This window comes from Oculina patagonica, chromosome 2, assembly GCF_052425735.1.
Source record: "Oculina patagonica isolate OP01 chromosome 2, crgOcupat, whole genome shotgun sequence".
NCBI classification, from domain to species: Eukaryota; Metazoa; Cnidaria; class Anthozoa; order Scleractinia; family Oculinidae; genus Oculina; species Oculina patagonica.
In genome coordinates this window covers 21,497,115-21,523,575 of record NC_135759.1, presented here as the reverse complement: position 1 = coordinate 21,523,575, position 26,461 = coordinate 21,497,115, and the positions used below count along the sequence as shown (strand labels likewise).

Below are 26,461 nucleotides of genomic sequence, written 5' to 3'. Positions count from 1 at the left end.
ATTCACGACAGTACACACCGACCCTTTGCCGTCTAGCCACAATAAAGAATATCCGACTTTGAACACACTCACTAATATAAACGATTGGAAGAGAGGACAAGGCGAAGAAGGACAAAAAAAAAACAAGAAGAAAACAACTGATTAGGATCAAAGCAGTTTTTTGTTACCTCGCTCCTGTCGCCCCTGAGCATAGTTAGCCTCTACTAACTAGGCTCTGAGGAAAAATGACCGGATGTACGCGGAAAAGAAATCGTTGGAAGCTGGAAACGGCCGGTTTTCAGCACTTATGCTTTAATTTGACACATCAATGCTACCACAATTTATTCAGTTCAGTCCTTGTTGAACAAGTTGTGGTCACCTTCTTAGCATAAAACGTTTCCATAGCTACAGTACCAAAGCTTAATTTGAGTTTTCTGATACCCTGCGAGCAGGCTCTCTCTTCGGGGGCAATGTGATTCTCTCGTCGAGCGCTTCACGTTTCTCCTGCTTGCCGAAACTCGCGCCTTCGGCGCTCGAAGAGAGATTCACGTTGCCCCTAAAGAGAGAGCCTGCTCGCAGGCTAGTATGCTAAAATTGCTTATAACTCAAAACCAAACTCGGCGATTTTTATAACCAAAATAAACTATAAACAGCAGTTTAGTTTAGCAGATTAAGATACAGTTTATTGCAAAGTTTGTAATATTATACGATGTATATTTTCCTTGGATTTTCGACTTTTCTCGGCTGCCCCAGTTTTTCCACCAACCGATCCCGTATGAAAATTCAAAATGGCCCTCCAACAAAACAGCTTACGTATGCTATTAGTTCAGCCAAATCTCAATAACGCTGTCACACCTATGTGAGACGTAGCTCTAGTTGTCCATTGCCGCCAAAATCTTGCCAGCCTCCCGTACGCATGTTACGGCGATGGACACTTGTTCCTTGACCAGTTTCCAGTTGTTGGTCTTCTCAATATCGAACAAAGCGTCGGTGATTCCCGGGAAACTTGAACTGCCGTAGATATTGTGCATTTGAGGTGCGAAGAGCACGTGACGAACTATTTTCCTTCCCGGCAGTCCAAACGGCCAAATGAAGGCGCGCTCCATAGACATCATCTGATCATTGAGCATGCGCAGCTTGGCAAAGTCTTGGGTGTCGATGGCTTTGGCCTTTCTCTTCTCGAAGTCGTCTGCGTTTCTTGAAAAGTTTTCTATTTCACGAGCCAAGTACTCCAGAGTTACATTCCCCTGCAAGAGTAGCGACTTGTAATGTTTATCCAGCGCAGCAAGATTACTTTCCAGGGCTTGCTTGTAATCCGTAAGATTGTAAGGAAGTATGCGAGTGTCAGCAGCCTCGAGAACAATCCTGGCCCCGATTTGAGACATCGACAAGTGAGTGGTGAAATGTGGGTCGTTGAAGGTCTTTTGCCAGTAAAAGGTGTCATGTACTGTGTGATAAACAGGGTAAAGGCTGCTATTCAAGCTCTTAAATCTATAACTCATGTCAATGCTTGGTATTCCAATGAAATGACTGAATGGTGCATAATCGGAACCGGAGCCCAGACCTCCAAAGTAAGGCTTCCCTGGTTCTGACGAAGATGGATATTTGATCGACCAGCTGTCATACAGACTTGCCTCTTTGTCGTGCGCATTGGGATCCTTCACTAACGCGGTTTCTTGATAGACCAGTGACTTCAAGGAAGGATTCCCATTGGCACCAAAGCTGTAGTTCCCTGCCACTGCAGAATCAGCATTCAAATACATCACTGCGCGATCCCTGAGCATGTTTCTGTTTTCCTCAACCCATTCATAAGAGCCAATAAGGCCGAACTCCTCAGCACCCCAACTACAAAATACGATCGTCCTCCTGGGCCGCCAGTCAGTGTTGGTCAGCAGTTCTCCTATACCACGTGACACCTCCATCATGACCGCTGTCCCGCTTGATGGATCCACCCCACCAAACACCCATGCGTCTCTGTGGTTTCCCATGAGCAGCAAGCGGTCGGGTTCTTCTCTTCCCGTGATCGTACCAATCACGTTGTATGCAGGTTTCGTAACGAACTGGTTGTTGACTTCAAGTCTGACTTTTAAATCTGAATCATCATGAAAGCCTGGTCCAAACCTGTATACGATGTTTAATCCGCCCGCCCATTCTTGAGGTACTGGATCACCTGGAACATGAACAGGAAAATAAAACGCATCAACACGAAAATAAATATCGCGATTTTCTAATGTCACATATATGAGTTATTTGCTTTGCTTTTGGCATTAGCAATTAATGTCGGATTGTTTTGATTGACCTCTTGATTGTCTTGTTTGCAGGATGGGCTTCACTACGAATAATGATAACGGCACCCTCAGCAATATCGCAAAGTAATTGTTTGCTTGTATAGTCGATCTTCTTTAATACGGACACCAAAGGGACATGGAGTGTCCGTGCCATATTATAGAGGTAGAGTTTATATGAATTTTGGTCTCCTTCGGACCAAGTCAAATGTGGCCAACTGTCCGTATTTAGGGAGGTGTGCGTATTATAGCATGGGTGGCGCGGTGGCCTAATGGTTAGCGCGCCGGACTCCGGAGCGAGCGTTCCGGGTTCGAGCCCTGGCCGGGGTCACTGTGTTGTGTTCTTGGGCAAGATACTTTACACTCATAGTGCCTCTCTCCACCCAGGTGTATAAATGGGTACCGGCGAAATAATGCTGGGGGGTTCCCTGCGATGGACTAGCATCTCAACCAGGGGGGGAGTAGAAATACTCCTAGCTGCTTAATGCTAAGGAAACCGGGATAAGCTCCGGCAGTATGCGCCACTTTGGCTCGAAGCTGACGTATCATAGCGGTGCCCTTATAAGGAGAGGTTCGACTGTAGTTCTCAATTGATTTGTTTGAAAATCGGTCGTTAGTTCGTGCAAAGGATGTGTAATATGAGGAGTATATCCAGTCTAAGACTTGCACGAGTCTTTTTGCCGCCTCACCTTTAAGACGTTTCAAGAACTCCACTGCGTCATCATAAGTGATCACCTGTGCTGGAATGTTCGGCAAAACGTCGGTATCGTTTCTAGTTATTCTGTATACTCCATCTATGGCCGGGAGGAGTGGGGTCAAAGGATCGCCAGGCTCGGAACCAATGGCTCCCCTTTGGGTACCAGTCCCTGGGAACCACCATGTCTTTGGGAACGTGTTGTTCATGCCTTCTGGGGAGTAGTCCGCTGGATCAGAGTACAGCAGCACGCCAGCAGCTCCACAGTTTTCTGCATTTTGGACCTTGATACAAGAAATGTATGAAAGTTGTGTGACGTTAGCTTTCTCGTTTTTACATTTTACATAACAGAATGGGACCTCTCCAGACGTAAATCACCTTTTAGCTTGAGCTTTTAATTCGCGATTAGTAGCAAGAAGCATTATTAGGCAGTGTTATGGGAAAAAAACAGTTAGTAATTCTCAAAAGTGGTCGAGGTCGCTAACTGGAGCGGTCGCTTACGAGAACGGAGAGATTTTTAAAAATTGCAAAGTTTGGGTGACACTTTAAATGGGGTTTCACAATAGTGATCGTAGCTTTAGAACTGATCGCTTACGAGAGTGGTCACAATGAGAGCTTTGACTGTATTACCTTATTTCCTCGAAATATTTTTCCGTAGCGCATGATCACAATCTTTCCAGTACAACTCAAGTTCCTTTTATCCAGTTCTTGGAAGTCTTTCACGGTACCGTAGTTTGCATACAACAAGTCAGCGGCCGGCACAAGTCCTGGCGGAGAGTAACCGAGGAATGGCGGCAAAACAAGAGAATCGTTCTCACTTGGCTCTGCAATCTAAAAGACAAAATTTTCAATAAAACAAAAGGCAAACTGAGACGATTATCTCTTTCAGTACTTCCCTAGTTTGCTCGTTTCCTCGTTCACCCATTCATAAATCTCAAACAGTTTGTGCTATTATGTATTTGATTCTCCGTTTCAATTACGAACAATGCGCGACTTCTGAAATTCGGTTACGCGCGGCAAGACTCTCAGCTGCAGTTTCGGTTGGCGTAGCAAAGCTCAAATGTATGACGTTCAGATCCCCGCACCGATTTACAATGAAAATGGTAGTATATACTGGTGAAAAGGTTTTAAGCCACGCCCAGATCTGGAGCTAGACTGGTTTTCTTTACGAATTTAGATCAAATTTTCCGACGAGTTTCTTCGTGCGTTTCATATGAGAGATTTTTTTCCCCGCCCCGGTTCAGATCACGGTGAAATAACTATCAACTTCTTTTTCTTTCTTACATCTCAGCTCGTCTCTTTTGAAACCGACTAATGTACTGTAACAGGAAGGGTCCATGCAAGCGGCAACAAGAGACTTACCTTTTCTGGGCCCTCTACATTCCAGAGAGCGCTGCCGTCCGTTGTATTAAGGATGGTGACGACGTTAGGTTTATCCCTTGGTGGCATGGATAACAGAACGTCATACCGAACCATCTCCACGTGATCAAACTTATAGCTGATCCACTTGTCCCGGATGTACTCGCCGAGCTTCTTGTTCTGCTCTCCACCACCGATGTGCGGGCGCTTGGTGAAATGACTGGAAAAATATACGACATGAAAAAGAAATGTAAGAAAACCCATTCTCCGGGAAATTGTAACTGTTTTATTATGCAATTTGTCACTTTATGCAACAGTCAATTCCAGCACTGGCCGTCACCTGTGGGCCAAGATTAGGACAGAAGCATGCTGCGAAAAAAATAGGCAAACCCTCAAGGTTTTGCCTTGTCCAACAGTGGAAGGTCCTAAATGTCTTATAGTATAGTAAAGGCAAGTTCTTATGCCTTGGGTGCTTCTGAAGGCTAATGGAGGGTAGACCTCTGAGGCACTGAGAGGTGTTGCTTTTGCTACCGATCTGTCCGCGGTGCGTGTCTCTGCTGACGAACCCTGTAATGTCTGTCATCAGCTAAAACGGAGCCAGGATTTTTTGCACAAACACGAGACCGTCAAATACTGGAATTGACCGTATTTTTTATTTGTTAGTATATTTAGACATAGAGGCTGGCCAGAGTGTACATTTATTTTTCCAAAGGGAACGGTTTGTTTGGAAAATTTTGCCACTGGGTTAACCGCCACAGAAGACATTTCCAATTCGTCATTTATACGAACATACACTTGTGACAAATAAGATAAACATGGGTGTTCTCCTTTTAGCGCCAATATGAACACAAAGTGCTTCAGGTTTAAATTCTAGTATTTTAATATTATACCTCTATAAACCTTGAAGATCCTGCAGTGAACACCCCCCGGGGGGTACTCCCATATATGGGCTATATAGGTATGTGCCGCGGGATAGGGTATGGTTTTTGAGGTTCTCGGTCCTTAAATAGGGTATCATTATTGCTTCTTTAACGGCTTTTGGCATTGTGTTCCTGGTGTGATCCTTAGATAGGGTACCTAAATTCTATCAGCTAAAATAAACGCCTAGGTAACTTAACGAAAAAAGGGATCTTTAAACTGTACTATCCGTTCAAGTATTAGTAAAGCGATTTTATAAGGATTTGTGTTTTGCCGTGCGCTGTTAGCCATTATTTGGGTCGTCACGGAACGCTTCTCCTCCCCTTGAATAGGGTGTCATTTTTCGGTTTTGGGCCTTAAAAAGGGTATCAATTTTCGCTTTATTTATCCTTAAATAGGGTCAGGGTTTAAGAACCTTCGCGGCACACCCCTATCCGATATTTATGGGAGTACCCCCCCGGGGAACACCCACCTCTTTCTGTCACCCACCCACAGGTTTATCATTTTCTATCTATCTTTGGGATATTTCAATCTCTGACAGACATGCATATTTAGGAATTGGACACGGAGGTCATGTATAGCTAGCAGACAAAACGAACAAAAACAGTTCGTTACTTACATATTCTACATTGTACTCAGAAGATTTTTCCCCCTTATTTTTACAGGACTTGCATTTTTTTTATGAAAACTACTTAATCAGTCGCAGTTTGTTTCACCTACTAAAACATGCGATTTCTGCAGCCCTACGCGAACGCCTGTAACAGCATTCCAAGGACATTCCATTAAGTAAACTGCACATTCGCGGTACACTTGCGGTTCGCCAAGCGAGACTAATGATAATAACTCCTCCTAGTTTGCTTTAGAACACAATTTTGTTGTCAGCCAACGAAAAGTGGAATTGTAAATACACTGATATACAGTCGAAGTTCTCGTAAGCGGAGACCCTCGGGACGTGAAAAAAGTGTCCGCAACAGGAGCTGGCCGCTTACGAGAATGGTTCTCGTAAGCGGCCACTAGAGGTGTAGGGGATAGATGGTCGCTTACGGGAGCGTGCCCAGCTAACATAATGGTTATATGCATGTTGGTGGTGTTTCGAAATGTAACCGGACGTGGATGACGACAAAACAAACACTGAAATATGGTACTGTAATTACTGTAAAATCATTGTGACGAACGGCGATGTGAAGTTGATTGATAAAAACAAGATACAGAGGTTGTAAAAACAAAGAAAAAAAAAGTCTAAGTCGTAATCTTTGAAAGTGTCCGCAGCCGCTTACGGGAACGTCTGCTTACGAGAATGTAAAAATACAGAGTTTGTATGAAAGTTAAAACGGGGTTTTAAACAAAGCGGCGGTAAGTAGAGCTGTTACGCTTCGACTGTATGTATAACCACGCGCCCTCTCCCACGAATTGAGTCGTGATCTATTCTGTGTGCTTTACCTACAACTTACCGAGAAAATTCCTCCACACTTTCTGCCCTGAGTGAATTAACCATCTGTTCGTGGTATTTTTTGTAGTTATATTCGCCGTTCTTTCCCTTGGTTTCGTCCTTACCAGATGACGCTGGTAACTCGCTTGTTCGAGCTTTCATCGCAAAATAACCGATCACGAAACCAACAAAGAAGATAACGACAGCAGCAAATATTCCCAGAGCAAGCTGGCACCAAAATCGATTCGTTCGCCGCTTTGTAGGTTTATCGGTGGTTAAATCAAACGCTTCAGTAGATGCCATTTTCAGGCGCTACTTCTTCAGTGCGTGCATGTATCTGGAACTCCCTTAGCTTATAGGTAAGTGCGTGACTCGCACTTACTTACCGGCTTATCACGGTAAATTCTGTCAACACTCGTAGGTGAAGGGTTAAAACGGACTTAAACTCCTAGCCACTCCTTCAGACGCTTGTCCCGCATTCCTTAGCAAGCTGTGAGATTTTGACTCGAGACCCGAGGGAGGGGAATTTAAAAAGTCCGCTATCAGGGAAAAATAGAGAAATTAGTATATGCTGTTTTTAGCCATTTCAATAAGATCACTATCAGTTTAATTTTCAGATTTCTTGGGTTTAATACGAACGACATCAGGAGAAATCCAACTGTCATGTATGGTTCTCGGGCGCTGTATGCTACGATAACCGACACTGAGTCCCAGAGGCTATTAACCCTTTGTCCTTGTCCCGCGGGGGTGGGGGGGGGGGGGGAGAGAAGGAACTCCCATATGAAAGCCGGACGGGCATGCCCATCATAAAAATTTAATTAAAATCCTAAAGGAGACCAATCTGGGCGTGGCTATTTTTGACACCTGGAAGAAGGTTCCATTTTTATTTGTTTCTGATCCCCAGTCCCAGTGACCCAAATTCCATTTTCCTAGTGAAAATTCGTGCAAATCCCAATTCCTATTTTACCCCTTCAAGCCCTCCATGATCCAAAAGAGACCATTATATTTGTAATAGCTGATATTTCTAGTCCTGCTTTTTATTTTTTCGTGTGTAATCGTAAACAAGACCTTGGCTCGATTTATACTAGGGACGGATGATCCGTCTTGACGAACTTGTATTTTAATTAGGCGAGCATTTTTAGTTCATCTGATAATTCGTCTGTGTATAAATACGGGCAAACAGACGGATCATCCGTCCAGACGAACTATCTTCGTAGTTCGTCTGCCAAGACGAACTTTGTAGATAATGCGTCTGGACGGATGTTTCGTCTGTTAGCACGGACGGAATAATAAAAACTTGCCTAAGTAAAATGAAAGTTCGACCAGACGGATCATCCGTCTCTAGGATAAATCGAGCCCTTGACGGTTAAAAATATTGGTGTTTTTTTACTGAAGACCTAAGAAAGACCAAAATCCGTAATTTACACTACTAAGCCTGCTAAGCGAGACGATTAGCATCCCCGGCTCTTTCATAAGGGAATCCCCTCTCTCAGCGTTTTGCACTTGGTCATACTCACTGGACTGGCGAGAGGGGCGGTAGAGAGAGCAAGGCGAAGAAAAACACAAAAATCGCAAGAAGCTAGAAACCGCCGGTTGCCAGCAATTTTGATAAATCAATGCTATCGCTAATTATCAGACGATGCTACAATAAACATATCAAACTTATTATCAGTCGTTGTTGAGCAAGAATTGGCCACCTTCTTAACATAACAGGCTTCCGTAACCACACTGTACCTCGCCATAATATAAATAACTGACAGGGGTTTCAAATACATTTGGTATAAGCGGCCACTGAAGGGCTATTAGGCGGCTGTGACTTCCCCGTAGGGGAAAATTTGAAATCTAGAAGCTCGGAAATGCGATTTCCAGCGTTCTGGGCATCAAAAAGCGTGCTGCTGATGCGTTCTTTACTTGTCCAAAAAACAAGATTTTTTGACAAACTATTCAGTTTTGTTATTTGTAACTTATATTTTCATTAATGAAATCCAAACAGACGGCGGTAAGAGGTCCTACAGGCGGCGGTAGACCGCCGGTAACCGGCTTTTATTATAACACCAAACTGAATGCAAGGTTGGTCACTTACAGCAAAAGGGCTAAATTTATTGGCCAATATTTTTAACTAGTAGAGCTAGTCCTCTTCAGGCCCAGTACATCAGTGTACATAGTGATACCAGCCGTACTTGCAATCAATCGTTGAATGGTCTTCTGCATCGAAACGTTTTTTTTTTTTTTCTTGTTTATTAATTTTCGCTTGCTGAAAGTGCTTATAACTCAAAACCAAGCTCAAAATATAATAAACTGTAAATAGCAGTTTAGTTTGAAAAGATTTGTGTAAATTACATGTTCTCAGTCATTCCGGCCGTCCTAGCGCTAGACATCCCTGACCCGTTTTAGATTTTTCAGTTCCAGACCTCAAAACGCACCAGCCGACCGCGCCCGACCAGAGACTGGACCCAACTGTCTAACAAACACACATATTTTGGTCCTTTGCCGATCGTAAAATAAAATCAAGCTGTAAATCTGTTTTGCCATAGAGCAAGAAGGCTGAGTAAGCGATGAATAGCTCCACCCGAAGACGAATGGTAAGATGACTCTTTAATGTCTTTTCCATAAAGTGCAACATGTTTATGTTTCGCACTTTGATCTGTTTTCGTTGCCAGTGGGTTTGGATATAAAGTGGCATGGCTCTGAGGTTACTAAGAGCTACTGTAGCATTCAAGCTTGTCTCATGAAACCGAATCTATTAAAATAGATCAAGTTTCCTGTAAACTTAACAGTTCACATTGATTTTCAAAAGGCCAAGGTTTAAGACATTTTGTGCCATAGACCAAGGTGTTCCTCCAGGTTTCTAACCTGCGATCAGGCGTTATTTTTCCTGATCGCAGGTTACCAGGTTTCATTTTTTTTTCACTTTATATCTGGATTGAACTGGGTGCCAACAACAAGTTGAAGTAGTGAATGGCTCTTCAAAAAAGGCACATCTCACAGAATTTTAGCCAAATTTTAGGGGTCTTGTCATCTTGAATTTTTCTGGGAAGCCTTTTTGTAGTCACAATTTCTTTTGCAAGGCTGACAAAGTCTCAGGCTCACACTGCTTGAAAAGGCGTGTGTCGTGGTCCGGAAATCACACGATTCGGATCCGTACTCGGAGGTGTCGTGGTTCATGACACGCGACGTGTCCACCGCGTGTCAGGAATCGTATTTTCCCCGAATCGGGACTTTTTCCGTGGCAAGGAAAATCCGATGTCCAGACACGTCGATGACACGCGGCGTGTCACAGCGCTGATGTCGCTGTCGATTTTGCTCTTTTCTTTGTCGCTGTCATTATTTCACGGGAGCATTTTGTCGTTCATCGTCATTTCAGCTTCTTCATGTCGCCGTTTCAGAGTCATGTCGCCTGTCAGAAATTATTTACCCTAACAGGGCCTCATAAAAGGCACAGTTGGTTATTTCCACACTAGCTAACACCAAGCACTGCCTCATCTCATGGTGGTATAAAATGCCAAAGACTATGCTCATACAAACCAAAACCAAAGAAAATCATTGGAGGGGGGAGGATCAATACTTATTGAACAACACACTGTAAAAACTAAAATCTTAATTTAAGACGTTTGTTCTTACCTCAGCACCTGAACAATAGCTAAACTTGAGCAATGTATCGCAGGATATTTGTTATATACAGATGACAGATAACAATGACTTTCTGCCTGCATATGGGCTTCTTGTAAATTTGTTGAATATAAAGGAAATTATTTGGAATCACTTTACAATCTTCATGAATATCTACAAATATATTTAAAACATTCGAATGGCCTTCGTATATTTTTAGAGAATTCCCTTTTTTATATTTTTTTGTTTACAGGATACTTTATCCTTGGCTAATATTAATAAAATAGCTCTTCTAAATACTGGCATATATTTCACTAGAATCTAAACTTTCAGTTCCTAAAGGTGCCTTTTTATCAAATTAAAAATGTATATTTCTTGTTAATGCCGCTATTCAATAACATACAAACTCTGCTAGATCAGAGGTTGTATATTTCGCTCCTATCAATCATTTCACTGCCTCCAAAGCCCTGAATTCTTTAGCTACCACTCAATCTAGTAGTACCTGATTCCTTTTGTTTTTGTTTGTCAACTGTTGCTTAACAAGATTTACTGGTTACTAGTTATACTGGTTCCTGCTTTAGGAAAACTTCTTTGTGTGTATGGTTTGGGGGGGGGGGGGTTGTTTATTTTCTGGAACAATACAATTGAAATAGAATCCCTTTACCTTTAATCACAGGCTTAAAAAAACAATGCTCTGTTGTCCATTGTTAAAAACACTTTCAATTGCTGATTATTTCTTGATGTTGTTACAAGTACTAATGACCAGTTGTCAGTGAAGTACTTGAAAACTTGATGCCTCCCTCCCACATGACCACCTCACATGTGATGCTGGCCTTGTGTGAAGGTTTAATTCCCCTTCTTATTAGCTTTTGACATGTTAAAGAGTGTAAGGAAAGGGGGATGTTTGTGCTACTTTCAAAGTAGCACTTAAGGTATGAATTGAGATCTTGTACAAGGGCTAATGTGAAAGTACTAGCACAAACTGTAAGTTTTCCCAGGCAACTTATTTCCAAAGATTCATATAGATTGCATCCTGATTATTTCTAAATTGCATCCTGATTTAAAAACCAAAGAATGCAGGATTTTTTCAGTCCACAGTCCATTATTCCATAGTCCAGGTCTAATGTTCCTACTGCATGTATTGAAAGCTTCTGAGAACTCATGCATAGATGGATGTTGACTTCCTTTCTACCAAAACAAGAAAAAACTTCCCAAGTGATCGCAGGTTTCATAAACATAACTTCAAGAAATTTTTTTCGTCACACTTTCTTAACAAAACAAGACAATATTATAACATAAACAGAAACACAGCAAAAGAAGAACAGATGACCTGGAAATTTGCATTCAAAGTCAGGAAAGGAAAGTGTTCCAGTACAAAAAACAACAACATGAGCTTGAGTTTTGTTCTGTAGCTTTGTAATAGGCTACAAAGGGTTGAGGCCTAGTTTTGGGGTGCGCCAATACTTACCTCTAAAGATACTTATTGTTAAGTCATACAAAGATTCTGGATATGTTTGAGGTTCTTGCATTTGGTGAGTAAAACAGGGATCCATATTGGCTTCTTTCTCCAAGTTGTTATCTGGGCAAGTATGCCAGATAACATACTTGCCCTGGCAAAATTTTACTTGCCTGTTCAAAAGTGAAGAATGGCAACCTGGCAAACAACATGTAAATGAAAAGTTTACGTCATTGATTTCATGTGATCAGTTTTATGGTTTATGTAATTACAATAACATATGGTATCTTTTCTAGATTTACAATGACTGTAAACTTTTGAATTCACACACTTGTTTAAGGAGGCTCGATGTAGTTTTTTTAGCCGAAGGGTGGTTGTTTTGAAAATTAAAATTATCTAGGAAGCCAATGTTCGATTTCTGCCAAAATACACCATAATAATCAAATATGACCAAATTTAATTTTTTTTACCCGTCACTTAGTCACAAAGGTTACCATAGCAACCATTGACGTTTTCTTTTGTTCTCAAACAAGCTTGATTTTCTCGAAATCTAGATTGACTCTTGGCGTTTATTTTTGATATGTTTAAGTATAGTAGATTGACTACCTGTACACAAAATTTTAGGAAAATCTGTAAGAGCGTTTTAGCGTAAATCAAGAATGAAGTTTTTAGTATTTTCTTATAATTTCCTACAATCGGCAGGCGATATATTTTAACAAATTAAAGCAAAAACTCTTTCGCTTTTAGTTAATGATCTTTGATGGTGTAAGTATTTATATTTTAGTGAGTCAGAGTAACTGTGCTCAAATAATAAGAAACAATTTTAAAGCGCCTATTTTATATAAAAACGGTGTTTTTCTGAAAATTTCATTCTTGATTTACTTGAAAACGCTCTTACAGATTTTTCTAAAATTTCGTCAACAGTTAGTCAATTTACTAAACTTTAACATATCAAAAAATAAACACCAAGAGTCAATCTAGATTTCGAGAAAATCAAGCTTGTTTGAAAACAAAAGAAAACGTCAATCATTGCTATGGTAATCTTTGTGACTAAGTGACGAATAAATTGGTCATATTTGATCATTATGGTGTATTTTGGCAGAAATCGAACATTGGCTTACTAAATAATTTTAATTTTCAAAACAACCACCCTTCGGCTAAAAAAACTACATCGAGCCTCCTTTTAAGGAGGCTCGAAAAATGCTCACATGCTTAAAAGCATGTGAATAATAATTTGGTTAAATATAGTTTGTATTGCCCCCCGCGTGGTTTCAGCCCCTGAGGAGGCATCCTTACAGTATTTACACATAGGTATAGAGTACAGGGTGTTTCCTTGGTATATATATCGCATTGACAGAGGTGAGAAAATCTTTCAGCATCCTTTTCAATTCAGCTGTTAAGTTGGTTGCTATTGCTTGGGCCCCCAGCCCAAATATCTTGAAAACAGTTGGGCAGAAGTGGTACTTTAAAAACGTATTGCTAAAGTTTATCCTCACTGAAGTCACTCATTACAGCAAAACAGGACCAAATGATGTTGCGGCTTCGATCTTGTAAATAAAATTACCTGATCATTTATCTTTCAGAATTTTTGCATAATTACGTTTTGTTTTGTGTTTTTACTTGAACATTCATAAGAATAATTATTTTAGAAATACGAGCCATCAATGAGAAAACCAATTTTTAACCAAATGAGCAAGTAGAGAAGCCAAAATATTGAGCTAGAGAACCAACTGTAGAAACAGATGCGCTGAAAAAAAGATTAAATGAACTAAGGGGGCAGCTGTAGTGTCAACTATTCCTAGATTATTGAATGTAGAAATTTGGAGGGGGAGGAAAATATATAACTACTTTGATTTAAGTTATCAAATGTAGATCATATTCTTAAAATGTATCTTTTTTTAATATAGTGTCGTTACTCAGGGGGTAACAGCTTTTTTAACTTGATGCTTTGTTGAAAGGATTTTCACTCCAACTAAAAATTATGATATGTAACACTTTATAATCCAGGATATAGATGAAGGATATTGCATAATCGTTGATCTTGTAACTTTCATGTTGCAAGAGCAACCATTATGACACATCCTTTATTAGAATATCAGCTGATGTGATCTTGTCATGTATTTTCGAAGATGCACTGCTAATGCAGGTAGTCTTTAGATAGTGGTAAAATTATCACCGAATCCTTGACTATCTTGAAAGATCCTTGCAAAGATCTGTCTTCGTAATCCTGATCAGATCAAGAATCTTAAGGCAGGTGTATGAATTGCTTCTTCCACAGGGGTTATGAAGTCCCCCCTGGATGGGTTACTACATGTAGCCCAGGTAAACAAGGTAACCCCCCCCCCCCCCCAACATTATATCAGATGTCCTCGTATCACTCACCGAGAATGCGGCAGTTTCTGCCGGCATTTAATTGTTGCTATTGTAAGAAAACTAAGACCAGTTGCTATTAAGTGAAAAGACAGACTAGCAATATATATATATTTAATAGATGACAGGCATTAACCAATCACAACGCGAGCAGTAGCTCGGTTTTTGTAGACAAATGAATAGAATACATGTCAGTGAGCATCAGCTAGTTACGCTAACAATTTGTTATCTTTTCAAATGCTTTTTATCAAACGATTTGCCAATGTTTTACCGCAAAGTCAATTTAGGCCGTGGATCTCTTGTTTTTTAGCTGTCCTTGAAGAGTTTTGCCTTTAACGCAGTAACTACACCAGACGAGGATAGTGGTCTGAGCTATCTACAATCAGCCTGCATTAATGGAGACACCGAGACAGTCAGCGCAATCTTAAATTACAGTCCAGACAAGCTAGACAGTGCCATAGCTTTGACTGTCAAGATTGGTCACAACTCATCTCATTTTGCTGGCAAATCTACAATGGCTACCTTAAGACAGCAAGACTCTGCAAATCACAGGCAGATAAGCGATCTTGTCGAAAAAGTTACAAAGGACTTTCAATCTCAATCGCTGTTACACTTGGCTGCAAGAAAAGGACATTCTGAGCATCTCCGTAGGTTACTTGATATGGGTGAGGAAGTTAATGCAGTGTGGTCAGACCAGTCAGAAAACAAGCAAACCCCTCTGATGTTAGCAGCCAGGTTTAATGAAGAAGAAGCTGTTGAATTTCTTGTCGAAAGAGGTGCCTCTCTAGAGGTGCCTGATAACGAGGATTGCACTCCGTTTCTTCATGCTGTAATGGGTGGCAAAACGGGAAATATGCTACAATTAATAGAGCTTGGAGCTGATGTTTTGAAAGAGAATTACGAACGGTTTTCAGCCGTTCACCTGGCTGCCGAAAACGGTCTCATAGATGCTAGCAATCTCCTCCTAGAGCACGGTGCCGATGCGAATGAGGGCAATTATTTTGACTCTGTTACTCCACTAATGTTGGCTGCACGCAACGGTCACCTGGAATCGATTCAGTTCTTACTGAAGTATGAAACAAATGTTAACGCAAGCGATAATAAGAATCGCCTTCCACTACATTATGCTTGTGAAGGAGACCATACAGAAGTAGCAAAATTTCTTGTTCATAAAGGTTCGAATTTTTTAGCAAGAACTTGTGACGAAGAAACAGTTCTCCACTTGGCCACTCGCCTGGATCTGGTCAGTTTTCTGGTTGAGAAAGGCGCTAACATTCATGCCAGAGACTACATCGGAAAAACCCCGTTACACGTCGCTGCTGAAAAAGGCCAATTTGACACAGTCGACTATCTTTTAAACAAGGGTGCTGGTATCAACACACGTGACGAATGTGGTTTCTCGCCTTTGTATTATGCTTTTGAGGGTGGTCAAGCTGCTGCCGCTAAACTTCTGATTGACAGAGGATGTGACCCTCAGCTTCAAAATGCAGACGATCCTTTCGAGTTTCTTGAGGCAGAGTTGTTAGAATCGACTGCTTTAAAAGGCTTTACAGATGTTTTACAGCTTCTTCTTGACAGAGGATCTCCTGTGGATGCAGTCAGTAGTAGTAGTGGACAAACACCTCTAATGGCAGCAATCAAGGCTGGGCAATGTGCCACAGTAGCATTTCTTCTGGACCGAGGAGCTAACATCAATGGTTCTGATGCAGCAAGAGTATCAAATGCAGAACACAGGCGGGGTTCGTATCATGACAGCAGCGAGAGTGAAGATAACGTGGAAGACGAAGATGAAGATGAGTGTATGATACTCGACCAAGGTGAAGTCGAGACCCCCTTGTACTGTGCCATTGCAGCGGAGCAACGCGAGGTTGCTAAACTTCTAATCAAGCGGGGGGCTGATGCCCTTAATTCTGATGATGAACGGAATTCCCTTGGGCGTCTAGCTACTAGCCATGGCCTCTTTGATATTCTGGAATTACTTGCTAATGAGGAAAACGTACTCAGTTTTGACAAAATGGAAAACGGAGAAACTCTACTGACTTTAGCAGCTAGTCGTGGGGACCTTGATTCAGTTCGCTTTCTCCTACACAAGGGCGTGGATGTAAATGCAAGGAATATTTCAGGGAACACAGCTCTTTCTTGTGTTCTTCAGTGCACAACGTGTCCTAGTTTGATTGAAATCGTTAAGCTCCTTGTTGCATCTGGTGCTGATGTTGACACCAAAAATGACAGACATGAGGCGCCTCTTCAAATAGCTGCTAAGGCGGGCTGGGAGCAAGTAGCCGAGCTTCTTCTTGAATTTGGTTGTGAAACAAAAATAAAAGACATCTTTTCGCGTTCACCCCTTCACGACGCTGCTGAATGTGACAGTGGTAAACTTACTAAGTTGTTACTTCAGTATGGTGTAATTGCCAATATGAAGGAAGAAACTGATGGTAGGACGGCCTTACATATAGCTGCTTGGTTCAACAGTACCAACGCAGCCAAGGTGTTGCTGGAACATGGTGTTGACATGGAAGCCATAGATGTGGTGGGTCGAACACCCCTTGCTCTAGCAGCAGACTTTGGTAATCGTCCCATGATTGAATTATTATTACAGCAGGGAGGTAATGTTCATGCAACAAATAAACTCGGAAAGACCCCTCTTTTCCTTGCTATAGAAAGTTGTCTCTGTCGAGTGCATGACGTGAAACTGCTGCTGGATCATGGGAGCTCTGTAAATGTCACGGATCAGTATGGAAGATCCCCCATTCACTATATACCTGAAGATGCCACTGTGGAGCTCTGCGAGCTTCTTCTAGAGTATGGAGCTTGTACTAATCGTTCAGACGAAAACGGAGAGACGCCTTTGCATTTTGCAGCATCAGTTGGTAACACTGCTTGCATACAGTGGCTCCTTGAGCATGGTGCGGATGTGGGAGCCTTGGACATTGCAAATCGCACTCCTCTCCATGCAGCTGCCTATGGAGGCCACGCAGAGACGGTTGAGATGTTAATCCATCGTGGTGCTAATGTTAACTTGGCTGACAACATAGGATGGGTTCCTCTGCATTTTGCTGCAGCTTCAAACTGTAGTGTTGAGGCTGCCGAGATTTTGATTGGATATGGGAGTGACATAACAGCTATCGACAAAAGAGGAAGAAGTGCCCTACATCTGGCTGCAAAAAATAAACTTGCCCTTGATCAGGCAGCAATGAGTGGGAGTGAACGTTTGGTTGATTTTCTGATTCGCCAAGGGAGCGACGTTAATGCAAGAGATTTAAGTGGCCATACAGTACTTGCACCGACAGTGGAATGTCATTTGTACGAATGGAACTGGGACTTTCTTGAACGGTACCTCGAGCATGGAGGTGAGAAACACGCTATTGATGGGTTAACTGGTCGAACAACTCTTAATTTGCTGCCGCATCTAATGCCTTATCCACTTTGGACAATCTCTTGAATGAAGGATTGGAGCTCGAGACAAGAGACAAGAATGGGAACACGCCTTTACACAGGGCAGCAGCACGTGGAAATCCAGAGATGATCGAACGGCTTGTTGATAGAGGAGCGGACATGTCTGCTCTTAACAACAGAGGTCAGACACCGTTGTTAGTTGGCATTGCCGCTGAGAACAGTTTGGAAGGATTGAGGGTTTTATTAGAACGTGGAAGCAGCGTGCAAGTAGCAGATAAAGATGGCAATACAGCCCTTCATTTAGCTGTCCGACAGGGTCCAAGCAGTCTTGTGAAATTAATTATAAGAAATGGCGGAGATGTTAATGCAGTCAACGTACGTGGTTGCACTCCTCTTCATCATGTTGCTGCTTCCTTTTCCCAATTTTCGACAAGTGTGATAAGGGCCCTGGTGATAGCTGGGTGCAATATTCACAGTCGAGATAAGCAGGGAAATACGCCCCTTCACATAGCCGTTGCACAAGGTAAAGTTGAGAATGCTGAGCTACTAATTAAGGAAGGAAGCGATGTCCATTCAACTAATATCAAGGGAAGAACGTGCCTACACATGGCGAGTTGTTTTGGTGACAAGGAAAGTTTGGAAAATGTCATTCTACACGGAGGACAAGTTAATGCTGTTGATGAGCTTGGTAGTACGCCTCTTCATCTCGCTTTGTACTCAAACGGAGAGTGGTGGCTAGTGAAGGCTCTGTTGATTCATGGCAGTGATCTTGAAGCTGTTGATTATAAAGGCAGTACTCCTCTACATGTAGGCTGCTTCTCAGGGATGATAGAAGCCGTCGCACTTGTGATTTTTCACGGAAGGTAAGATTAGCTTCGGTTTTGTCGTAAATTATGCCTCACCCCCGGTTACAGTTAGTTACAGGTCGAGAGGTTACCTGGTGAACACTAATTGTAGGAGGCATTAAATGCGATCCTAGTCGGTTTTTCTTGTTAAAGACTTTATAAAACGTGTCTGCCTTCCTAAAAAATGTTTCAAACCGAAAGCTCGTAATTTGCCAGTTTTGAAATAGGTAAAGTCCGTTCTAATCTAGTGATCGAAAAAGCCAGTGGCTCATCGGTGCCGGAGCTTTACTGTGGTTTCTATAGTATGAAGCGACTAGGAAATATTGCTCCTACCATCCGAATGGAATGCTATTCCGTCGCCGGTTCTCCCCCAGAGTTTCGTCAGGTTGCTCCAATATTTCGCCGGTATCCATTTGTACATTTACAGGGTGGAGAGGTACACTCTTTTTTTAAAAGAACGCGTAAATTTTGGCAGAACCTGAGGATGCTCTTATTTTAGCCCATACACTTTCTTAAATTTTAGGGAAAATCTCAGCCTCAACGTTCTTATAAAAATAGTTCTTATAGAAAAAGAGTGTACTGAAAGAATGCAGTGTCCTTCCTAAGATTTAGCATTACCGCAGTTATTGCTCAAACCCGCACCTGTCGATCCAGAATACAGCACCCGGTTGTTCAAAAGACGATTAGCGCTAATCAACGATTAAGACGTTGTAATTCACAGAATAAATTTATCCATCGATTTGATTGTGTTCCTCAAAGATCGATAAGTACTATCCAAGGGATAAGCTAAGGGTTAAAATTTTACACACCTAGCGAGGTGGATTAACTCAGTAATCGAGGGGAAAGTTCACTACAAAACAAAATTCGAACAAAATGGCTGACTTACTGTTTGGTTAGTTTGCTTTAATGCTGGGTCCGATGAGGATAGTCAAGGGAGACGACTTTTCCATAACATATTTTACTTTTCTCTCGAGAACGTGGGATCCCGCGTCCGTTTTTCCCGCCCTTTTTTGAAGTTCTAACCACACAAACTTCTGACAGATACACAAACGCTGAAAATTTCGTTAGGAAAAAATTACGCTCCCTTAGTTTTCGTTCCTTTTGTTTCTACAACAAGTTGAATTTCGTATTTTGTAGGAGCTATCATTTTCTTATCCCTTCCCTCCCCTGGCGCTCCGCCGTTTTTTCCCACCAGTGACCGGTTTGACCGGCTTAATCCGAGTTAATCGGAGGATAGTTAATTGAGGGATCAGGAAAACCCTGTTATTCCGAGATAAGTTATCCCTGGAATAACAAATTCAATCGCGGAATAACTGCTAATCGTGGGTTATTTTACTGGGCTTCCGAAAAACCCGGGCCAGGGTAGTAACCTTTAGGCCATCGCGCCTCATGCGATTTATGTTATGTTTTTCTTTGCAGCAATCTCGAGGCTAGAGACACGAAAGGTTGTACTCCCCTACACATCTGCGCAATTTTCGATAACAAACACAGTGCTCGACTGCTTCTCGAACGCGGTGCAAACGTGGAGAGTAAAGATAATGAAGGAAGCACTCCTCTACACCTGGCTTCAGCTTTCAGTGATGTGGACATGGTGTCTTTGTTTCTTGAACATGGAGCTAATGTGACTGCAAGGGATTCTGAAGACAGCATTGCTCTTCACACAGCTGCTGCATTTGGCAAGACGGAAATTGTGCGTGTCTTGAATGATGCAGGAAGTGATGTCAATGCGCTTGATTCTAGTGGAAACACACCGCTGCACGTGTCTGCAGGCTCTGGTCACATTGACGTAGTTCGCCTGTTGCTCTAAGATGGAGCAGATGTGTATTCCGTCAACAAGGAAGGCCTTACACCGGCTGGTTGTGCTAAATTGTTTCGTCACAAGGATGTTGAACAGTGCCTTAAAAACGTCATTAAAGGCGCTTTTGAACATAAAAAACTCAATTGAAAAAGTCATCTGATTCATCATCGAGCAAATTATTTGAAGAAAATGCATTTTGTATAGAGAAAATACGGATAGAATCGCGTGTGATAAAATAACTGTGACCAGTAGTTCGATAGAGTCTTTTCAATATGTTATCTCTGTTTGTAGTGGTTTGGTAGCATCGGAACACAAATTACCTTGATCAATAGACCTACTAGGGCATAAAATGTCATTTTCAAATGGGCTGAGGTCGCGCAATAATGGGCCAATTAGAGTATACAGTAATAAAACCTTAAGAGGTCAGAGTTCCAACTCAGAGGGCAATGGTGTATTTTTCTGACAAGTGCTTGTTTTTTGTGGGGGCTGCCCCACATTGGCATCGACTGAGGGATTTATTTATTTATTTGTGTGTGTGTTTGCTTGTGTCACGTGGTCTTCTGCGAAAGAGCCTGAGGCCGGAGCCTGAGGATGAGTGCGTGTCGAGAAATCGGCCATATTGGATTTTGGCGTGTTTCTTTTTGTACTGTATTGATTTCAGCTGTTCCTGTAGTTGCTCGTCATTACAGCAGCTCACGAAGTCATCCTAGCCAACATTTCGTTTGGCTGGAAGTCTGTGCAGGTTGCACATCAATTCAAGAGGAGCTTTTACGCTTACGCAAGCCAGTATTACTGAGTGCCGCAAAAAGCGATGTAATGATCGATCTCTTTCGTATCTGTCGAGCTAGCGTCGTACATGTAGGAATATTCGAAAACTAAATCGGGTTTCACAAGGTAAGCTTCACTAACGATGGATTTATCTAGAAACCAGAGCGTTGGCTAAAATCGAGTGCGTGGCTGCTTGTGGAACAAAAGGAAGAGCTTTTCAGATAAAACAGCACAATTTAATACATTTGTGCTTGAATCAGTCTATATGGCTATATGTTCTGATATATGTAAATTATCCTGCAATGCATACCTACGGAGCGATATAATAAACAAACCAATTTAGTGCTACTGGTTAAAAAAGAAATACAAAAGAAAAAACATTTTTTCCTCTGGGATTGGAACTCGAGACCTATAGCGACCTCTCGTTTCCCAGTCAGAAGCCTACCCGAGTGTACAACTCAAACAAACTTAATGATGCGAGGCGAAAATTTCTTATATCAATGTAATGACATTCCGCTGTTTATCTGTTATCATGTGCATCAAAGAAACTGTTTGAATCACCTGCTGCTCATAAATTTTCAAGGAATGAAAACTAAACTTTAAAACTTGGCAAAATATTCAGTCGTGGCTCGAAGAGCTCTTTAATCTTGTTTTTTGATCTTGCTTAAACTGCAAAACGGGGTAAATTTCGCGAGTAGAAATTACTGCGGCTACTAAATTTGGCAATTTGTAAAAAATCGCAAAGATCATTTGCCGCAATAAATAGCAGCCTTAAGGTAATTGAATGTACTAAATGAATTCACAAAAAAGAAGAATGCAATTTGAAATTATCAAGCACCACACGCACGCATCGCGACCGATTTTTTTTATTTAGTGATGTTGTAAAGGGGAAGACCCATCAGGATTTACTACTTAATCCACTAATAGTTGCCTGGCCTTGCTAAAACGTGCTGTATTTGTCATGAAAATTATTAAAAAGAGCTATGACTACGGATCAGTGGGAAAGAAGTGGCTTAAAACTTGAAAACGTGGGGCCGACAATGTTCAGTTTGACAGTGTTACCTGGAGGAGAATCACGTAAAAACTATTGATTATGGTTTGATTACGTCTTGGAAAATGAATTAAGGCCTTTTTGTTATTCAAAGCATGTTTTGTTGATCAGTGAGTGCATCCTCACAGTTCTAGCATAACTTACACAAAAACATGGGGACTTATCGTGTTACTGCCGATACATGAATAATTACATCAGTCCGCGAGGGTGTCCTCTACAAATATATACGCAACTTATTGTTTACCTTAAGAATACATTTGTCAATGAAGAACAGCCAGTTGTAAAATTAGGCTAAGTTGTCATCTTTTCAAATACTTTTTACAAAATAATTCCATACGTTTCAACTGCAAAGACGAGTCAGGCTGTGTATCTATTGTTTTGCAGCTGTCCTTGAAGAGTTGTGCCTTCAATGCAGTAACTACACCAGACGAGGAAAGTGGTCTGAGCTGTCTACAATCAGCCTGCATTAATGGGGACATCCAGACAGTCAGCGCAATCTTAAATCACAGTCCAGACAAGCTTGACAGTGCCATAGCTTTGGCTGTCAAGATTGGTCATAATTCATCTCATTTGGCTGGCAAATCTATGATGGCTGCCTTAAGACAGCAAGACTCTGCAAATCACAGGCAGATAAGCGATCTTGTCGAGAAAGCTACAAAGGACTTTCAATCTCAATCGCTTTTACACTTGGCTGCAAGAAAGGGACATACTGAGCATCTCCGTAGGTTACTTGATATGGCTGAGCAAGTTAATGCAGTGTGGTCGGACCAGGCAAGAAACAGACAAACCCCTCTGATGTTAGCAGCCAGGTTTAATGAAGAAGACGCTGTAGAATTTCTTGTCGAAAGAGGAGCCTCTCTAGAGATGACTGATGACAAGGATTGCACTCCATTTCTTCATGCTGTTATGGGTGGCAAAACGAGAAATATGCGACGTTTAATAGAGCTTGGAGCTGATGTTTCGAAAGCGGATCACCAACGGTTATCAGCCATTCATCTGGCTGCTGAAAATGGTCACACAAATACTATCAATCTTCTCCTTGAGCACGGTGCCGATGCAAATAAAGCCAGTTATCTTGATGATATTACTCCACTCATGTTGGCTGCACGCAACGGTCACCTAGAAACGACTCAGTTCTTACTGAAGAATGAAGCAAATGTAAACGTAGGCGATATTTTATATCGCCGCCCACTACATTACGCTTGTGAAGGAGACCATACAGAAGTAACGAAATTTCTTGTTCAAAACGGCTCGAATTTATTAGCAAGAAATTTTAACGAAGAAACAGTTCTCCACTTGGCCACTCGCCTGGATTTGGTTAGTTTTCTTGTTGAGAAAGGCGCTGACATTCATGCCAGAGACTGCAGCGGAAAAACCCCGTTACACGTCGCTGCTGAAAAAGGCCAATCTGACACAGTCGACTATCTTTTAAACAAGGGTGCTGGTATCAACTCACGTGACGAATATGGTTTCTCGCCTTTGTATTATGCTTTTCAGGGCGGTCAAGCTGCTGCCGTTAAACTTCTGATTGACAGAGGATGTAACCCTCAGCTTGAAAATGCAGATGAACCTTCCGAGTTTCTTGAGGCAGATTTGTTCGAATCTACTGCTTCAGAAGGCCATACAGATGTTTTACAACTTCTTCTTGACAGGGGTTTTTCTGTGGATGCAGTCAGTAGTAGTGGACAAACACCTCTAATGGCAGCGATCAAGGCTGGGCAATGTGCAACAGTGGCATTTCTTCTGGACCGAGGAGCTGACATCAATGGTTCTGATGCAGCAAGAGTATCACAACACAGGCAAGGCTCTTATCATGACAGCAGCGAGAGTGAAGATAGCATAGAAGACAAAGATGAAGATGAATATGCTAAACTCGACCGATGTAAAGTCGAGACCCCCTTGCACTTTGCCATTGCAGAGGAGCAACGTGAGGTTGCTAAACTCCTGATCAAACGGGTACCTGACGCTCTTAATTCTGATGAGGAACGTAATTCTCTTTGTCGTCTTGCTGCTAGCCATGGCCTCTTTGATATTCTGGAAATACTTGCTAATGAGGAAAACGTACTCAATTTTGACAAAATGGAATACGGAGACACTCTACTGACTTTGGCAGCTGGTCGTGGGGACCTTGATTCAGTTCGCTTTCTCCTACACAAGGGCGTGGATGTAAATGCAAGGAAACTTTCAGGGAACACAGCTCTTTCTTGTGTTATTTGGTGCCCAACGTGTCCTAGTGTGATGGAAATCGTTAAGCTCCTTATTAGTTTTGGTGCTGATATAAATACCAAAAACAATATGCTTGTAACACCTTTTCAAATAGCTGCTAAGAGAAGTTTGCAGCAAGTAGCAGAACTTCTTCTTGAATATGGATGTGAAACAAAAACTAGAGACGTCTTTTCATATTCCCCCCTTCACAACGCTGTTGCAACTGACAACAGTAAACTTACTGCGATTTTACTTCAGTACGGTTCTGATGCCAACTTGAAGGATAATAGAGGGATGACGGCCTTGCATGAGGCAGTATGTCACAACAGTACTAATGCGGCCAAGATGTTGCTGGAACAGGGTATTGATATGGAAGTTACAGATTTGCTGGGTCGAACACCCCTTGCTTTAGCAGCAGAGCTTGGTCATCGTTCCATGATTGAATTATTATTACAGCAGGGAGGCAGTGTTCATGCTAAGAACAAACTTGGAAAGACCCCTCTATTTCTCGTTTTAGAACGTCGTTCCTGTGATGAGTATGTCATCAAAATGCTGCTGGATTATGGGAGCGCTGTAAATGTCACTGACCAGTATGGAAGATCTCCCATTCATTACATACCTGAATGTGCCACAACCGTAATCTGTGAGCTTCTTGCAGAACATGGAGCTTCCACTAATCTACCAGACAAAAACGGAGAGACGCCTTTGCATTTTACAGCATCAGTTGGTAACACTGCGTGTACAGAGTGGCTCCTTGAGCATGGTTCAGATGTTGGAGCCTTGGACATGGCAAATCGCACCCCTCTCCACGCAGCTGCCTATAACGGCCAAGCTGGGACTGTCTCCATCTTAATTCAGTATGGTGCCAACGTCCATTTGGCTGACAAGATGGGTTGGCTTCCTCTGCACTTTGCTGCCGCGAAACATGATATTTTTTTTTTTTTTTTTTTTTTTTTTTTTTTTATTGAGAACAACAAATTTTCTTACAATACTAACAATACTTACAATACCACAAATTACTTAAACAAAACTAACATTACTTACAATACTAACATTAACTACATTACTTACAGTTACTAACAGTACAAGAAAACATTGTTAACAATACTGACAATACCTTATATCCTAATAAAATACTGGTGTTACCTACCATATTAACATTACAAAACTTACAATACTATCTAATTTACAATACTGTATTTGCTTATTACTTATTTAAATCTACATATATATTTCTCTCTTTTTTTTTTTCTTTTCTTTTTCTTTTGTTTTTTGCTATGCTTTCAGTGATACTAACAATGCCTCATGCCACAATTACAGTGCAAAAAGGAAAAAAAAAAAAAAAAACAGCAGAAAAACTATGCATATATACAAATAACAATGACGCTACAGCAACTACTTAGTAAAGGAAACAGTCGACTAGATTAAATTTTTCAAAAAAAAAAAAAAAAAAAAACTACATAATGGCTAGACGGATCTATAAATAAATTTCACATTTGAAAAAAAACTAAACCAACACTTGGTTTACAGAAACTAGATTGGTGGATAAATCAAACGGATAAAACATGGAGATAATTTATAGGGAAAAAAGTGTAGAGGAGATTAACAGAGAAACATCTTCCACTTGTTTGTGAAGGCGGTCAAACGATTACTATGCAAAGCTATTTGTTTTTCAATTTGAATAATGGAATTCAACTTACTCAAGAAAACAGACAAACAAGGAGGCGCTCCGCCTAATTTCCGGGAGTAAAGATGATATCTCGCAATTAGAAGCACAAGATTAACGGCTGTGTTAGTCGGGATTCTTAACAGCCCCATCAAATGGAGATCTGTGAGAACAAACTCAGTCCCAAAGCCCTTTTGAAAGAGAAATTGTTTAATATCTTCCCAAAAACATTGCGTTATGGGACAGTTCAAGAAAAGATGGATGATAGTCTCTGTTTGTTTTGCACAGAAGCAACATTTATTTGAAGGTATAAGGTTGATTCTCTGCAGAAAATCATTCGTGGCAATCCTCCGATGTAAGAATTTAAAATGGAAGGTTCTTAATTTGGTGGACGCCGTACAATTAAAAGCAATTGTGTATGCTACTTTCCAGTCTACCTCACAGTCGTTCTGAACATGAAGGTCTCTCAGCCATTTTACTTGGCTTCCAATGGGTGGGATTTTTTCTCTCTTTAAAAGAGAGGTATACACAAAATGATTGATCTTACTCTTAGAGGTAAGATCAGCTAAAGATACTCCTTTCATAATGTTATTGTCTGGCGTCTGAGGATTATGTAGCTTCCTTATAAATGAC

General features: G+C 41.5%; 1 protein-coding gene and 1 pseudogene across 2 annotated transcripts; one reads left to right on the top strand and one right to left on the bottom strand.

The window, feature by feature from the left end:
- Positions 1–336: 336 nt before the first annotated feature.
- On the bottom strand, positions 337–7,028 carry LOC144643459 (N-acetylated-alpha-linked acidic dipeptidase 2-like). Its single transcript, XM_078502717.1, has 5 exons — positions 6,687–7,028; positions 4,321–4,537; positions 3,589–3,789; positions 2,954–3,242; positions 337–2,149 (listed from the first exon to the last, which is right to left on the bottom strand). Exons 1-5 carry the CDS (start codon positions 6,965–6,967, stop codon positions 852–854), a joined length of 2,286 nt encoding a protein of 761 aa, XP_078358843.1. The 5' UTR covers positions 6,968–7,028; the 3' UTR covers positions 337–851.
- Positions 7,029–9,130: 2,102 nt separating this feature from the next.
- Positions 9,131–25,092, top strand: LOC144642216 (uncharacterized; annotated as a pseudogene). Its single transcript, XR_013568711.1, has 4 exons — positions 9,131–9,246; positions 14,410–18,358; positions 19,760–20,246; positions 22,342–25,092. The product of XR_013568711.1 is annotated as an uncharacterized LOC144642216 (transcript).
- Positions 25,093–26,461: the final 1,369 nt, after the last annotated feature.

Excerpts from the sequence above, each read along its gene's own strand:
- LOC144643459 (XM_078502717.1), bottom strand. The coding sequence starts at position 6,967 with ATGGCATCTACTGAAGCGTTTGATTTAACCACCGATAAACCTACAAAG. Across the intron at positions 4,538-6,686 it reads AGTGTGGAGGAATTTTCTCG|TCATTTCACCAAGCGCCCGC; the intron begins GTAAGTTGTAGG and ends ATATTTTTCCAG. Across the intron at positions 2,150-2,953 it reads GTTCTTGAAACGTCTTAAAG|GTGATCCAGTACCTCAAGAA; the intron begins GTGAGGCGGCAA and ends TTCATGTTCCAG.